This window comes from Papaver somniferum, chromosome 3 (genome assembly GCF_003573695.1).
Source record: "Papaver somniferum cultivar HN1 chromosome 3, ASM357369v1, whole genome shotgun sequence".
NCBI classification, from domain to species: domain Eukaryota; kingdom Viridiplantae; phylum Streptophyta; class Magnoliopsida; order Ranunculales; family Papaveraceae; genus Papaver; species Papaver somniferum.
Genome location: NC_039360.1, coordinates 206,372,740 through 206,389,164, shown reverse-complemented (window position 1 = coordinate 206,389,164; position 16,425 = coordinate 206,372,740). Strand labels below are relative to the sequence as shown.

Genomic DNA, 16,425 nt, shown 5'->3' with positions numbered 1-16,425 from the left:
TTACAAGTATACCTATCCCATTTCGTCTTTTCTATCAGAAGATTAAAGTGGTGGACATTTTCATTTCATTTTCTTCATTTCTCTCTGCAACGGTAACTCGAAGAACAGAGTAATAAATAGACACTTCTCATCGCTGAAAGCTTGTAGTTTTTTTAGTGGAGATAGTGATAAAAGGTTGTAAATTTTTTGATCTGATTGATGGATTTTTCAAAATCAGATATTATTATGTAAAATTGGGGATGAGTTTCCACTTGATTTCATTTGTATTTGTTGATTGTGATGGTGGTGGTAGTGGTGAGTTGATGGTTGTGGAGGTGGTAATGGTGAGTTTTGATGGTGTTGGTGAATGTTATTTGTGGTGGTGGTCGAGATGAGTGGAATTCAATGAAATTTGATTGTTGAAATGTCGAGAACCAAGACTTGTTGCTAGTGGTGTGAAAGTGGAGTAGTTGAAAGTTCTGTGTAGGTTGGTTAATGGTTACTCGAGTTGATGTAATCGAAAACAGGTGGAATTCTGGTGAGTTAGTGACTGCGAACTGGTTGGTTAATTTTTTCAAGCACTTTGCAGGAGCCTTTCTGGTTATGGAGTTATGTCTCTCTGTTGTATTTTCTCCCCTTTATATAGCTCCTTACCTTCATTTTATAAGCCCCAAAACCCGAATTAGGTAAGTACCCATAAAAAGTTTCATGAAGGACCAACAACAAAACGTTCATATAGTGGAAGACATTAACACTCTTCCCAAACACATAGATCAGACCAAAGCACTAGCTGATCCTCACGTCGTTACAAACCCTCTGTGTCCTGACACAAACAAAATGCAAATGACACAAAGAAAGTGCTACGAAGTAAAAAAAAAACTGCCACCAACAGATAAAGGACCTACATAATTAAAATAAAAGGAAAACAAAATCCTCGGTAAACATTTCCCGATCGGTGTACCTCTCTGCGATCGCTATACACTAAAACGATCGGTATACATTTCCCCGACCGGTATACAGTTTAATTTTTCACCCATTGAACATGGCGATCCCCTGATGCTTTCCACGTCGTTATTATTCGCTGGCACGTTGGAGTTTTAGGGAACTCCCTCTTCCCTCGTTGGAGATGATCTTACAAGCCCTATCTACTAGCAGTTCAATTCTGCTTTGGATCGCACCTACTTGTCCATGCATAAACAATTCAATTCCTAGAGAAGAATCTCCAAATCCAACACTGCTCAGACTTTGTCGGGATTTGTCTCTATTCAACTTGCCATGGGAGCACAGACAGATATCGACACGTGTCAGCTTTCAGATTTATCATCTGATACTCCTTGTCTATCAGAAGAATTACGATTGTATTGAGTAATAATTATCGTCTCAACAAGAAAGAAAAAACACGGCGCTTAATTAACAACGCACATGAAAAAGAAAAAGAAAAATGAATATTACTTAATTATGAAAATTCCCTCCAAACTTTTCCGCCAATATGACCTTTTTTTTCTTTTTGTTTTGATACAGCCGCCAGTTAGTTCATTTGCTTGCTTAAGAAATTGCATGGTTACCGCTGCTGTTGACAATCTCTTCTTCTAGATATATAAAGTTCCTAAACGAAGTCATTATCAAAACTCGAAAGCATTGTCTAACCTTTGGGAGATTTTATTAAGATGATACCTGAATCCTGATGGAGAGTCAACGGTCTAAAGCCGTGTATGTTGAATAAAAAATACAGTATTTTACTACCATCCCTCAGAGCTCCTTTCTTCTTATTCGTAGCAATGTAGCGTGCTTCAAAGTTTCAACATCATAGACATGAACACCATCTTCCTTGATTCCCGCAAAACTGGGTGGTAATCTATTTTCTCAAGTGGACAAGGAAAAACGTCAGTCGGGGTATAGATTCTTCTTCTCAAGAGAGAAAAGAAAAACTCAGAAATCAGATCATAGGAGAGCTAAACATGTAATATTCCTTGAAGGAGAAACCAAAAGTAGCCAAAAGGATCATACTGATTCGTTGTCAAAATTACACTTGGAACAAATTTATCAGTACACGATATCATTGTGGGTCAAAGAGTAAAGCAACAACATTTCATCAGATATCAGACTGCCTGCAGAATATCTCATACATCAGACTACCCATCAAAAAAATAAAAAAAATCTCATTCATCAGACACCTTACTTTATACTTGGCATTACTCGCCAACAAACAAAAGTTACTAACATCAATATGAGTTGAAGAACAGAAAGCAGCAATAGAAACCAAGACTTGATTCATGTGAGAACCGTGAGGAACTCGTATTTTTTTTGTTCAGAGCACGATTTTTTGCCGAGGAAAATTCTACACCTACTGTATTAAACTAATACGGAATATTTTGTTTGTATCTGGTTCTCAGCATGGATAGTCTTCTTTGTAGTAGCACTTTCTCATCTTTCCTTCCCATTTTGTTCAAGTAGAAGACAACCTTCTTTAGCGTAAGCATCACCTCTTCACTATCATAACCTAACTCTTTTTCCTGAATGCTCAGAACCCTGTTCAATAAACCTAGTACCTTCTCGTCATCCTTCCCAAGTCTGCTCTGAATTGATATCAGGCAATCTAGAGCTTCCCCTGTGAAACAGAGACAATGGCCGCATTAGCAGATTGGTAGTGATTATAATAAAGTAGGAGGATACTATAATACTGTAATTTGTTTTCTAACAACATCTTTGCAGGTGTGAAAATTTATTTATTTATGTAGGCAAAACCCAAGAGGTGTCAAGGTTTCTTTGAGCACCCAACCAATCCTCATGGGGCCTCAAACCGTTACTGTTGGTTAAGATTTACTCCAATGATTGGACACAAGGGAATTCCAATCCCTGACCTTCACAGTGTGAGGTGAGTGTTCAACTCTTCAGCCACCTTGTGTGATTATTTTCTCATGAAAACAATTTCAGCAGCGGTATTGGAAGAACCTAATGGAGTTGCAGGTCAAAACCAAGAAGACCAACCATGTTGTTTGTGGTGCTAAACGCTTTGATTAAAGAAGTGTCTAAACACCAATCTCATGGTAGCCTGGTAGGGGTCTTCTTGATCCTCATTAAGCCTTTCTAATGCTTAGTGTCTGCAACATATTATACAGTAACATTCCCTACAATACAACTTCCTTTGATATTAATATTTCATCGAATGGCTGCAGCGCCAGGTTGTTGCACATGCAAGCCGCAGTACACCCAAAATGTTGATGGGTTTTTCTTTATGATTTCTGTTTAACAAGATCGTTTTTCGTGAAAATTATAATGCACCAACCTCTTTCTAGGAATGTCCTCATCATACAGAATTTTTTTATTTTTATCTTCTTGTATTCCCATTCTAAACCAGGAAAGAAACTTTTCTTTCAAACTTGTTGGGTAAACCTAAGTCTGGCCCCCATTTGAGTGACGGACTTTAGCCATTTCCTTGTCTAAATGCAAAGTCTAGTAGTCCTTGGATCCCAGAACCCTAACTTCCAATCGAACTTTTCGCGTTTCTTTCCGCGTAACTGTTTGTGCCCAACAGCCTCTACTGATGGGGAGAAAGAGAGAACCCTGAACTCTGGAACCGAAGGACTAAACTATCCAACTAGACAAGAAAAGGACTAGACTCAGAACTAGTCAGTGGTCCCCCATTTGGGAATTTAGTGAGATGCATTTTTAGAATAGAAGAAAACTAGTTATGTGAAGGTCGAACAGTGGAACAGGTCAATAATGAAGACCATGTGAGCGAAACAGTGCATCCCCAAAGGTTAGTCACTAATGCCAAAACGTCCCTCTAAGCTGCTAAAGCATTCTCCTTAAGATTCAGCTCTTCTGAGGAACTACTAGTAATATCCAGCAACTTTAAGACCAAAAAACTCGGTGAACAGAAGCGGGCAGGACCTTCTCAGAAAGCAATATGAAAAAGGTCCACTTACCAACAAGAAGAGAATCTTTTCCAAACGCTTCCTCACGGATCCGCACAACCTCCGACGTAAGATGCTCAGCCTCATCGTCCTGTCTCAAGTGGTAAAGTGTAACAGCAAGGTGCAACATTGGAACAGAAATAGACTGCTCGTTCAGCTCAACAGTCTTTCTCATGATCTGCAGACCGGATCTCAATAAGCGCTCAGCCTCTGCGTAATTTTTTGAGCGTGAATAAGAAGTGGCGAGATTTATAAGGTGGGTTACTAAATTTGGATGTTCGTTTCCTTTATACTTCTCAGTTATCAGCAAGCACTCCCCTAACAGCTGTCGCCCTTCGTCTTCTCTGTAAATAATTATAAAAGCATCAAACAATATACAGTGATGTCATACATTTCTAGGTCATATCAAAAATAAGTCATCGAAGTGTCTAAGAGGAATGTAATCACCACCTTCCTGCAACGTGAAGCAACTCCGCCAAGTCTATTCTCATTTTCTCCACAAGTTCGTCATCTAATGCTAGGAATTTTGAATCATTAATAACTTTGATACCGTTCTTATACAATCTAATTGCTTCATCAACGTCTCCTGATACACAAAATTATAAAAAGCCATTAAAATTTAAACATTGGATTTTTTTCACAATGGCAACAAATGAAGCCATACAAACGTTTCTCTATAGGATGATAAGAACAAGACATTTGGGCGCAGCAGTGTTTATCATGTGTGGATTTGAGAGGATTGCTCCAATACATTTCTCTATAATCATTACAAAATAATAAAATATAAATGTGAGGTAAGAAACCTTTGCATGCAAAATAAAACTGATACAGCTTACCTTCTGCACACAATGCATGGGCTAGGGAACACATGGCAACTCCAACTCTTCCATCACTTTCTCCGTATAGATTTGTATATATCCTCAGGATTCTGTGAGTGCAACAGAGAAACAGAGCGGGAGAGAGAGAGAATTACAAACCATGCTAATCGAGAGAGACAAACTGATACACTAAAAATATACAGGAAGTATGAACCTGTCAAAAGAATGTTGAGCATCTGCAGCCTTCCCTTCCTTGATCAGAAGATTCCCAAGACCTAACAAAGGCATAACAACATCTTCACTTTCAGCACCTCTGCTGGTCTCTATAATTGTTATTGCTCGGTTAAAAACCTCCACGGCTTTTGAGGCTCTCCGAATAGAAGTATAGACCTTTGCCATCCCCAAAAGTGGGGTTACAAGATATGGACTACTCTGTCATAAAAAAAAGTATCTATTAGCATACTGCTGTTCGTGTAACAGACCCTAATACAGAAATATGTTCATGAAAACAAGACTAGGCAGTTACCTTACCAAATAATCCCTCTAGAATTGCAAGACCTCTTCGATATACGAGCATGGCTTCCTTGAACTTCCCCAAATTAGTATACATACTTCCCATGTGCATCAATACTGAATCCAGTAGAGGTTCTTCGTTCTTTAAAGTAACCACAATCTCATTCAACTGTTATATCAAGATTCCATAGAAAATCAATAATCAGATAGCAATCACTAAAACTTCCATGAGAGCATTCTGCAAGACATTAAGACCAGCTCAAGAGCTAATTAGACACAAACAAATATAAGACTGGCTTCAGATGCGCGAAGTTACCATCTCCAAGAGATACTCAACATACTCAAGATCTCCAACAGCCATGTATCCCAAGGCTATGACATCTAGCATGGCAGCTTGCTCTATCCCTTTAACCCCTGTATCAATTTGCTTTTTCACTGCATTGTAATTAGCTCGAAGTAGATCAATAGCACCGACTAAATTCCCCACCTTAATTAAGCTTTTTACTTTCACGAAGTACTCATGTAACTGTCTCTCTAAGTCATTCATGGCGTCAATGGAGTTACTTGAGCCAGGAAGCATTGTTTTAGACCTGCTAACACTGGACACGTATACCATGTATTACAACACTAGGTCACACTACATATTTGTCTCTCTCAAAATTTTGCAATGATACTTGGCACAGAATAAAATCAACCATCCCAGGAAGTACATTTCAGAATGTAATAGAAGGTATGAACGTCAAATATCAGTAGGAAAAGGAGCAAAGCATTGAAGTGCTTAACAATGTTATGACATTTATCCATCAGATATAAAGGCCACAAATAAGATTAGACTTCCTAGAAATGTTATGACATTTGTCCAACAGTATAGAGGCCACAAATAAGATCAAACTTTCCTAGTTGCAAACCAATCGCACAAAAAATAAAAAACATTCGCACCTCTGGGATTTGCTTGAGATTGCATCTTCCTTGTTACTGCTGCCCAATTCAAGTGATGAATTGGAGGTAAAACATCTTACACCACAAACATGAGTAATAATTCTCCGAGGCACCACATAAAGTTTGATAATTTGCTTTCTGAAATGGACATGAGATGGGGATTGTACCCCACCGGGCGTTTCCAAATTTAAGCCTTCTTGGTCCTTCCTGAAAGGTACGAGATAAGAATAAGCGGTTAGTAAACCTTTTTTCATCTAGAAACTGAAAAAATAAGGGAGAAAACTGGTACCCCTTCTAATATACAACTAACAAAACTGGTGTAAATTACTAGATAATGATTCCGTGAAGAAGCCTATGGTGTAGTCCACAATCTCATCTCTCATGACATTGTTCATTTTCAACCATGGATAAAAAACTCAAATCCCATTTGAAAACATTCCAATGAATCACAAATTTCTTTTCGTAATAAAAAATAATAAGGAAAACAGTATAAGCATCAAATTCTAGGTCGTTAGTGTCACTTAGTTGCAAAAGTATCAAAAATCAGAAATTAATACGATTCTCAAATTTGTACAAAATACCTAAATGAAGAACTTCCTCACTGTCAATTCCATTAACGAGGAAATCTAGGATTTGTTATCTAGCTACGCGAAGGATAAGATATGAATACCTGTTGAAATAAGGATACGACGGAAGAAGAAGTGAAGCTGCTGCCATGAAAAGAATAAAGATGAAAAACGATAGAACCTGATGGTGCTACTGTTAATGTAGGACATGGGTTTTACAAGGACATAAGGGTTTAGAGATCGGTACGCACAGCACCATGGTTTGCCATATTGCCCGGTACGGTGGTGCCCTGATGCCGGATATGTTTAGTCCACAAAACCCGATCCGGATTAATATGTAGTCCAGCGGCGAAAAAGAAATAACCAGAGGTCCAAAAAACGTTTAAAAAGTTAATAGTACTTGGCTATCCTCACCACTCACGTGTGGACAGTTATTCCTCATTTTTCTTTTTTCTTTTTTAGAAGAAATTCTTCTTCTTCATTGATTTCATCTACAGACGAATTCTTCTCAATCAACAACACTAACAACAAAAATCAACCTAAACCCATGCTTAATCATCACTAAAAATCGATCATTATAAGCAACAAAAACCAAAAATCTCCAATCAATCTTCTTCAACAAACCCTAACTCCATTTTCAACAACCCTAACCGTTCCACTAATTTTCAATCTGAGAAAACCCTAGATTCGATGAAATTAAACAAGATTTCCCTAGTTTTTTAAATGGAGATTCGTTTTGGATCTGATTTTGTGATTCGTTTTCTTGTTACTCCTTCACCAACAACAAAAAGGAAGAAACGTTGGTACTCCTTCACCAAAAATAGGTACAGATCTAAAAATCACTTCTAATTTTATTTCTAAAAATCACTTCTAATTTCGTTTCTAAAAATCACTTCTATTTAGATATAGATATGTATTATGCTTGAATAAGCATCAATATATATTGATACGTATTGTTCGATACCTAGATTACATATGTATTAGATACACAATACGTACTACCATGCAAAAGGAAATAATATGTTCTTGATAATACTTGTTGATATATACCCTTTGTTGGGGATGATTTCGATAGCGCATACTTAAATGTAGTGTGTAATGTGTATATCTGTAAGTTGTTTTATGTTGGTAGATATTGATATGTACTTATTGTACTCCTGAAAAATGGTACCCTTATATGCAATTGTACTCTATTTTATGCTAAAGCATTAGTAAATGCCAATATGTAGTGTTAGATACTTAGATTATTGTTGTGTCTATTATCTAACACAACATAGTGACACGTACTATGTGAAAACTTGCTTTATGCTTGAATAAATACCACTAGAAATCAATATGTAATGTTATATACTTACATGATGCTACCTAACATAACTCTAGCTTATGCTAGAATATAATCCTAGGAAAAAACGATCGCTTGTGTTAGAGCACTGCTCGGTCGAACTTGCAAGCGTTGCTATCTCAAGCTTGCTTGTCAATGTTAGTGATCAAAACTATAAGTCTTGATTTCTATTCTACTTATAGTGATGTCTCGGACTAGGATATATTGTGTAATTAAGCATTAGACTTCACGGTGTTCATCAATTGAAGACGAATAACTACTAAGGTGAGCTTGTGGAACTTCATCAACAAAAGGTATGTGGAGACTAAAACACATCTATCACTTGGAAAGTTTATTTCTACTTTATCTCTTATATTGAGACATAAGTCGTATTACTATGGTTTTCGTTTATACACATTTGAGATTTTGAGCTGAGATTAACTCGCTTACATATTTATCGAAATATGTGTTGGTAAGCTTTCGCTTCAACCAAGTTCATCTTATATTCTTGATGAAAGTCAAAAGATGATCATGTGAAAATCTCCGAGTAACATATTACATGGTTTGTGTGATACAATCATTTGGTGTAAACTTGGAATGTTTCGTTATGATTATTTCTGTAACTTTAAAATTGCTTTGATGTTAATAATGTGTGAAAACGGCTATTGTCATCCTCTAAGAAAGTTTCAGCGATTTAAATAGAGTTTAGAACTATTGGATTATGAACATAATTTTAATTCTTGCATGTATGTGATCCATGACCGGAACTATAGTATGCATACCCGTATGCGTACTTGTAATTTTGAAATTCCGTGTACCAAGTAGACATACCGGTACGCATACTTGCGTAAGGTATAGGTCCGGGAATTTCTGCTGGGTGTTGGAAGTGTACTAAAGTATGCGTACCCGTTCGCATACTGGCGAACCCAAACTCATACCGGCTACTTAAGCATGCGTACCCGTTTGCATACTTGAGTGACTAAAGTTCTAAAATCGGTTTGTTCATGTACTAATACATTTATATATTAAGGAATGACATTCTTTGCAAAGCGTAGCTATAATATTCATGAATTGATTCGAGTGAATCAAACCGGTTTTGCTTCAATTGTTTTCTTGTATACTTCTATGAGAATATAACAATTGAACAACTCTTTAACTAGTTTCATTTGAGTCATTTGAACTAGTTATGGTTAAGATGAATAAGGTTGATATGAGAGTGTTTATATAGCTAACCTTGGTTAACTACCATTGAGACAACATGGTGTACACGTTTAGGTTGGGTTACATGAACCTAAATAAGGGTACATTTCATTTGAGTATAAAAATCTAAGTTCGATCTAACAGTTGAAAGATATTAGCTTGAATCTAATAAGGTTTTCATATAACGGTGAATATTGAATGCTTTATTACCAAGGTAACTTAGATTGAAAACCCTGATTTGAAAACTATATAAAGGAGAACTCTGGCAACTGGGAAACTTAATCCCCACACCTCCTGTGTGATACTAGTTTCATATCTAGAGTCGATTCTCTTTTAACTTTAGTTCACGAAACCCTGTAGGTTAACGACTTAAAGACTTCATTGGGATTGTGAAGCCAGACCCAACAATTTTCTCTGTAGTTGCATGTTATGATCTTACTTATTCTATCGTGATTGAGTATTATCTTTGCTAATATTTTCTTGAGATTTATCTCTGATAGGTAAGATTAAAAGTAGTCACAAACATCTTCGTATCATCGTTTGTGATTCCACAATATCTTGTTCCGCTACCATATGATTAAGATTATTGTGAGGTGATTGATAATACTAGGATGTTCTTCGGGAATATAAGTCTGGTTTATCAATTGGTTCCTTTGCACCTTGATTTATCAAAAGACGGAGCAAAACTCGTAGCTATTTTTTGGGAGACAAATTTATCTATTCCCATAAACTTTTTTGTGTGAGACAAATTTGTTTATCAAGTCTTCGACTTTGGGTCGTAGCAACTCTTGGTTGTGAGTGAGGTCAGCTAAGGGAATTAAATGCGTAGTATCCTGCTGGGATCAGAGACGTAAGGAACGCAACTGTACCTTGAATCAGTGTGAGATTGATTAGGGTTCAATTACAGTTATGTCCGAAGTTCATTGGTAGTAGGCTAGTGTCTGTAGCGGCTTAATACAGTATGGTTCTCAAAGCTGGACTAGGTCCCGGGGTTTTTCTGCATTTGCGGTTTCCCTCGTTAAAAAAATTCTGGTGTATGTGTTATTTCTTTTCCGCATTATATTTTGTTATATAATTGAAATATCACAGGTTGTGCGTTGAATCGATCAATTGGGAAATCCAACCTTTGGTTGTTGATTGATCCTTGAACATTGGTCTTTGGTACTATTCAAGTTACTTCTCTTATATTCAATCGGGATCGCAAATTCCTATTTGTTGATTGCAGATTGAATTGAGAGATAGAGATACAAAAATCTTTGATATACTTTTCTCTATATTGAGTCTGACTGTCTAGTTGATTCTCTTGAAAGTATATTGGAGTTTGTCTATTCAGATTGCCAAACGAAATATTGGATGTGGTTGTTAGACCCCTGGTTTTCAGCTTGATGCAGTGCATATTGATATGTGCTGATTAGAAGGATAAATTATGCTTGAATACACATCAATATGTGTTACTTGGATATGTAGAATAAGTAATCGCCAAAAACGAAATATAAACAAGCAAAAACTAGGGGGAAAGTGTACATATTATATGTCCTTAGGGAAAAAGTGTTTCATTTAATGCAATGCATATCAATACATATGGTTCCTTACAATGAAAAAATGTGTTTGTTGATGGTATTTATTATTTATGTTTTGTAGGAAATTTTCCCACTGAAAAAATTGTGTCGTCTAAGAAAGTGATCCCAGGTCGCTGTTACTATATGCTTCGGAGTAGACTCCTCTGGTGGATTTACAAGGCCTTGGTAAAATACCATGCTGCTAGGAGTTTCTATTCAACTCCAAGAGAGGAACGAGAAAACAAAATAAACCAAAACGGAAATGGGAACAAATGCAAAAAAAAATGATGCAGAAGAAAAGGGTGTTGCTGGCATGCAGGCTATTGAAAGTAACTTCCCCTGAAAATCAATTGGAAACCCAACAATGGAACTGATGGTTATATGGTCTCGTTGATATTGATATGTACTGAAGTATTCTGACAGTACATATTAATATGTACAACTGTAGTTTGACTTGCATCTATCGAATAGATTGACAGTATATATTTATATGCACAACAATAGTTTGACAATTGGGTAAGTGTTGTACGACTAATAAGATGCGAAGGAAACATCTCTTAATGTTGTTGAGTACCTCAAGGTGGGTTTATGAATAGATTGGTGTTAACATTTTCTTGTTCATGCGCAGTATGATGTTAACATTTTGTTACAAGGCATGTGTTTTTGGTTATTTAGTAAGATACCAGGTACACAAGGCATGCGTTTTTGGTTATTTAGTAAGATACCAGGTACACAAGGTAATGCTGGAGACGGAAACAGATGCCTCCTCGTACATGTAAGCCTGCTAGTCTGATCTGTGGTTTTTTAGAGTAAAATCATATTATGTAGTGTGATCAAGCAGTACATATCGTGTTGTCCTAAAGAAAAAATTGGGTGGATTTTAACATTATCAACTGAAGTACAAAATTGACTGCACAAAAATAAACTACTGGGTCAATTAAAATTTATTTTGACATTGATTTCTAAGTACATACCGTTACATACGGGAAAAAAAGAAACACTGATACATTTAGATGCACAGTTGAAGCATAACAGATAAACACGTCATATTTATTTCCCTTCGACAACACAAACACAACCTATCCCATTCCAATCAATTTGAAAATATCACAGCAGTTTGTTGTGTACCAAATAGTTCACCATATCCTCTTAACAGTATTTTTTCCGAACTTTAAACCACGTTGCATGTGACTTTCCTGTGAATATAGAGAAACACACACTAGTCAAACATAATCCCAGGATCTTTCAATATCAAAACAGAAAGAAAATTTGAAAAACGGCCAAATAGAACGGTACAAGCAAACATGTATTGATGCAGCTGACCAAGAAAAATAAAAATCAAACAGACAACCCATGTAAATTGAGAAATAGATATCAAATAGATGTGAAAGACGTTGACATATTTGACATTCAACAAAGACAAATCACCTATGTACGCACAATAAAAAAAAACTATAAAAAAAAGTACAAGAAAATATGTATTGATGCAGTAGTACATATTAATATGTACACAATGAAAACCTTATACTCGTTAGGCCTGTAAAATCAAAAACAATACATATCGTTATGTACATAGTATATGCTTGTCAGGTCGGTAAAATAAAAAACAGTACATATCATTATGTACATAGTATATGCTTGTGCGGTTTTTGCTGATTTATCCTATGTTACATATCAATATGTACTGCTAAAAAACTGTACATATCAATATGTACATAGTATATGCTTGTGTTGTTTTTGCTGTTATATCCTACGCTACATACCAATATGTACTGCTAAAAACCTAGTTCATGGTTGATATGTACTGCTTAAAAACTCTTGTATTATATGATTCTACCTAAGATACATATCAGTATGTATTATGAACATGTCTAATAGCTATTAGTTGGGCTATAACAGCTAACTTTGAACTATTTGTCCATGCAATAAAAGAGCTTTCCCTAGCTCAATAACTGAGGATAGATGCAACAAATATATAGCACCTTAAGTACACATATACATATATAATTGTCGAAGCAAAACAATAAGAAGCTCCACTTGTGTCCATAAACTATTATGGGTCTCAAGCAAGTGAACATATGCAAAACAAATGAAGTTGCAACATACGCACCCTAAACGCCTTATGAAATATCTATATGCAGATAACAAGACTTGTGCAAATTTTCACCCTCAGCGGCTCCAACAACTCAATATCAAGCACCATTCACTGAGATTTTCTGAAAAGAAGGATAAATTATGCACTACAATAATCAGTACAAGAAAATATAAATATGTACTGAAAGAAAAGTGTATTGAAGGAAAAGTGTATAATCCCATGGTACATATTGATATGAAACATATGATTATACAAAATCTTCACACAAAAGAATCATGCATTTAAGAAGAAACAAAAATAACATCATATCGTTTAACCCATGTGGTTTCAAGAGACAATCATCGTCTTCCAATCTTCAATATTAGATCCAGATGAAATTAAAGATTATAAATCAAAACCCGAAGTCAATGAATTTATATCTCCTTCTTCTTCATGGATTCTTTCGTGAATCTTCTTCTTTGCTTGTTTCACTTCTTTACCATCGCATATTATGTAACATGCCTGGATTTAATGGTGATGGAGATGATTAAAGAGCACTAAAATGATCTTCAAACAAAAATCCTGAAAACACCCGCAGAGAAGAAAAAAACGGATCTGATTGTAGTATTTTCTCTGGTTTTTGTTCATCAACCCACATCGCCATAACTCTTCGATGTTAGAGAAGAAACTAAAAAACATAAAAATAGATCTGATTTGAAAGTTGTTTAAGGAATTTTGTTGAAGGAAGCTTATTTATGGAATTCTTTAAAAAGTATCTCATACCACTCGCACGTGAAAGGATCGACGAGTAAAAAATCTGGTCCAAAAACATGTTTTTGGACCGAAGATTAATTATTTTTAAGAGCTGGATTACATATTGACCGATTTTCCTATACTGGATTAACTAGTAATTCCTAGTTTTTTTTTTGTATATGCGAAAGCCCGACCCAGACCCAGACCCTTACCCCGAAAGTGTTTTGTGCCACGGTATGCCCCTACTTTTCTCCCACACTCGCAAACACACACAAATACCCACCACCTATTTTTTCCTGGGACCCACCCTCTTTAAATTTGTGGTCCAAAATAACACCACCAAGGTTGTGAAATCATAACACGAATCGTTATTTTGTGTGTGCTTTGGACCACAGATTTAACGATATGCAAAATAACGCCACACAAGTCGATTTTTAAAATTGGTAAATATAATATGTATGCGTACAAATAATAATAATATATCACGTGAAATAAGTTTTATAACTAAAAATTTGATGTGTTACACATTGTTAGAGCACTGCTCGGTCGAACTCGCATGCGTTGCTATCTCAAGCATGTTTGTCAATGTTAGTGATCAAAACTATAAATCTTGATTTCTAGTCTACTATTAGCTAAGTCTCGGACTAGGATAGAAAGTGTAATTGAGCTCTAGACTCCACGACGATCATCATACAAAGACGAAGAATTAATCAAGGAACTGGTGGAACTTCATCGACTATAAGGTATGTGGAGATTTGAACTTATCTATCGCCCAAAAGTCTATCTACTCTATCTCCTATCTTGAGACAAAATTCGTATTGCTATATAGACTTTGATTATACACATTTGATATTTCGAGCCGAGTTTATCTCGCTTATCTATTTCTCGAAATATGTTTTGGTAAGCTTTCGCTTTGGCCAAGTTCATCTTTACTAGTGACGAAAGTCATATTAAGTTTCAATTACTTGAAAATTGCTTTGACGAAAAATAGTTCGTGAACAACAACTATGTAACGTTCTCTAAGAATGTTTCAATGATTGAAATGAGAGTTTAGAATATATAACCTTGGAAGGATATAAACATTTTGTGGTAACACATACCCGTGTAAGTCCTTATTCCTTGAACCAAAGTATGCGTACTTTGCTGCTCAGGAAAACCGGAACTAAAGTCCGCGTACCAGTACGCGCACTGTCGGAAGTTCACGTCCCGTGAATTTTTGCTGGATTTTGTGAACTGAAAACAAACTTATTCCGGGTACTTAAGTCCGCGTACCAGTATGCGTACTTAAGTTGGTTATTTTCTAAAAACGGTTATTCGTGAACTTAAACTTATATAAACTAAGGAATGCATATTTTCAAACCATGGCTATAAAGTTCATGAATTGATTCGAGTGAATCAAATCGTTTTTGCTTCGATTGTGTCTTGTATACTTCTATAAGTTCTAAGCAATGAACAACTCTCTAACTAGTTCATTTGAGTCATTTGAACTAGTTGTGGTAAAGAAGAATATGGTTGATATGAAAGTGCTCATATGGCTAACCATTTATTTAACTACTGTTGAACCAACTAAATGTACATGTTTGGGTACGGTTACAAAAACCTAAATAAACGTGCATTTCAACTGTGTGTAACTAAGTGTACATGTTTCGATCTAACGGTTGAAAGATATTAGCTTGAATCTAATCATGTTTTCATCTAACGGTGAATATTTAATGCTTTGTTACTAAGCTAACATTGATTGCGACAACTCTAGCAACTAGGAAACCTAATCCGCACACTTTATGTGTGATACTAGTTGTATTAGATAGAGTCGATTCTCCTTTAACCTTAGGTTTCTTCTCGAGACCCTGTAGGTTAACGACTTGAAGACTTCATTGGGACTGTGAAGCCAGACCCAACTAATTTCTTTGTAGTTGCGTGATCTGATCTTGTTGTTTCTATCGTGTTTGAGTACAATCGTAAGATATAAAAGAAGTCACAAACACCTTCGTCTCATCGTTTGTGATTCCGCAATATCTTCTTTCGCTAATCGATTAAGATTATTGTGAGGTGATTGATAATTCTAGGTTGTTCTTCGGGAATATAAGTCAGGATTATCAATTGGTTCCTGTTCACCTTGATTTATCAAAAGACGGAACAAAAACTCGTAGGTATTTCTGTGGGATAAAATTTATCTATTACCGTAGACTTTTCTGTGTGATACATATTTGTATATTAAAGTCTTCGACTTTGAGTCGTAGTAACTCTTAGTTGTGGGTGATATCAGCTAAGGGAATCAAGTGCGTAGTATCCTGCTGGGATCAGAGACGTAAGGAGCGGAACTGTACCTTGGATCAGTGTGAGATTGATTGGGGTTCAGCTACAGTCCAGGCCGAAGTTAGTTTGTAGTAGGCTAGTGTCTGTAGCGGCTTAATACAGTGTGTGTTCAATCTGGACTAGGTCCCGGAGTTTTTTTGCATTTGCAGTTTCCTCGTTAACAAAACTTCTGGTGTCTGTGTTATTTCTTTTTCGCATTATATTTTGTTATATAATTGAAATATTATAGGTTGTGCGTTGAATCGATCAATTTGGAAATCCAACCTTTGGTTGTTGATTGAAATTGATTGATCCTTGAACATTGGTCTTTGGTACCGTTCAAGTAGTTTCTCTTGTATTCAATTAGACTCACAGATTTCTATTTGCTTGAGTAAGTATTGAAACGAGAAAGTGAGATATAACTCTTTGATATACTTTTATTAAGATTGAGTCTGACTGACTAGTTGATTCTCTTAAAAGTATATTGGAGT

General features: G+C 36.0%; 1 protein-coding gene across 3 annotated transcripts; it reads right to left on the bottom strand.

Moving 5' to 3' along the window:
- Window positions 1–1,959: 1,959 nt before the first annotated feature.
- LOC113358507 (nephrocystin-3-like) lies at window positions 1,960–6,987 on the bottom strand. Of its 3 annotated transcripts, none has more exons than XM_026602101.1 (9): window positions 6,837–6,987; window positions 6,167–6,373; window positions 5,544–5,817; window positions 5,241–5,396; window positions 4,929–5,146; window positions 4,733–4,824; window positions 4,347–4,482; window positions 3,909–4,240; window positions 1,960–2,587 (listed from the first exon to the last, which is right to left on the bottom strand). In XM_026602101.1, exons 1-9 carry the CDS (start codon window positions 6,881–6,883, stop codon window positions 2,337–2,339), a joined length of 1,713 nt encoding a protein of 570 aa, XP_026457886.1. In that variant the 5' UTR covers window positions 6,884–6,987; the 3' UTR covers window positions 1,960–2,336. The 3 variants fall into 3 exon arrangements, with proteins under 3 accessions (XP_026457886.1, XP_026457885.1, XP_026457887.1); XM_026602100.1 differs by having other exon boundaries at window positions 5,544–5,826; window positions 6,837–6,984; XM_026602102.1 differs by having other exon boundaries at window positions 5,544–5,826; window positions 6,748–6,844.
- Window positions 6,988–16,425: the final 9,438 nt, after the last annotated feature.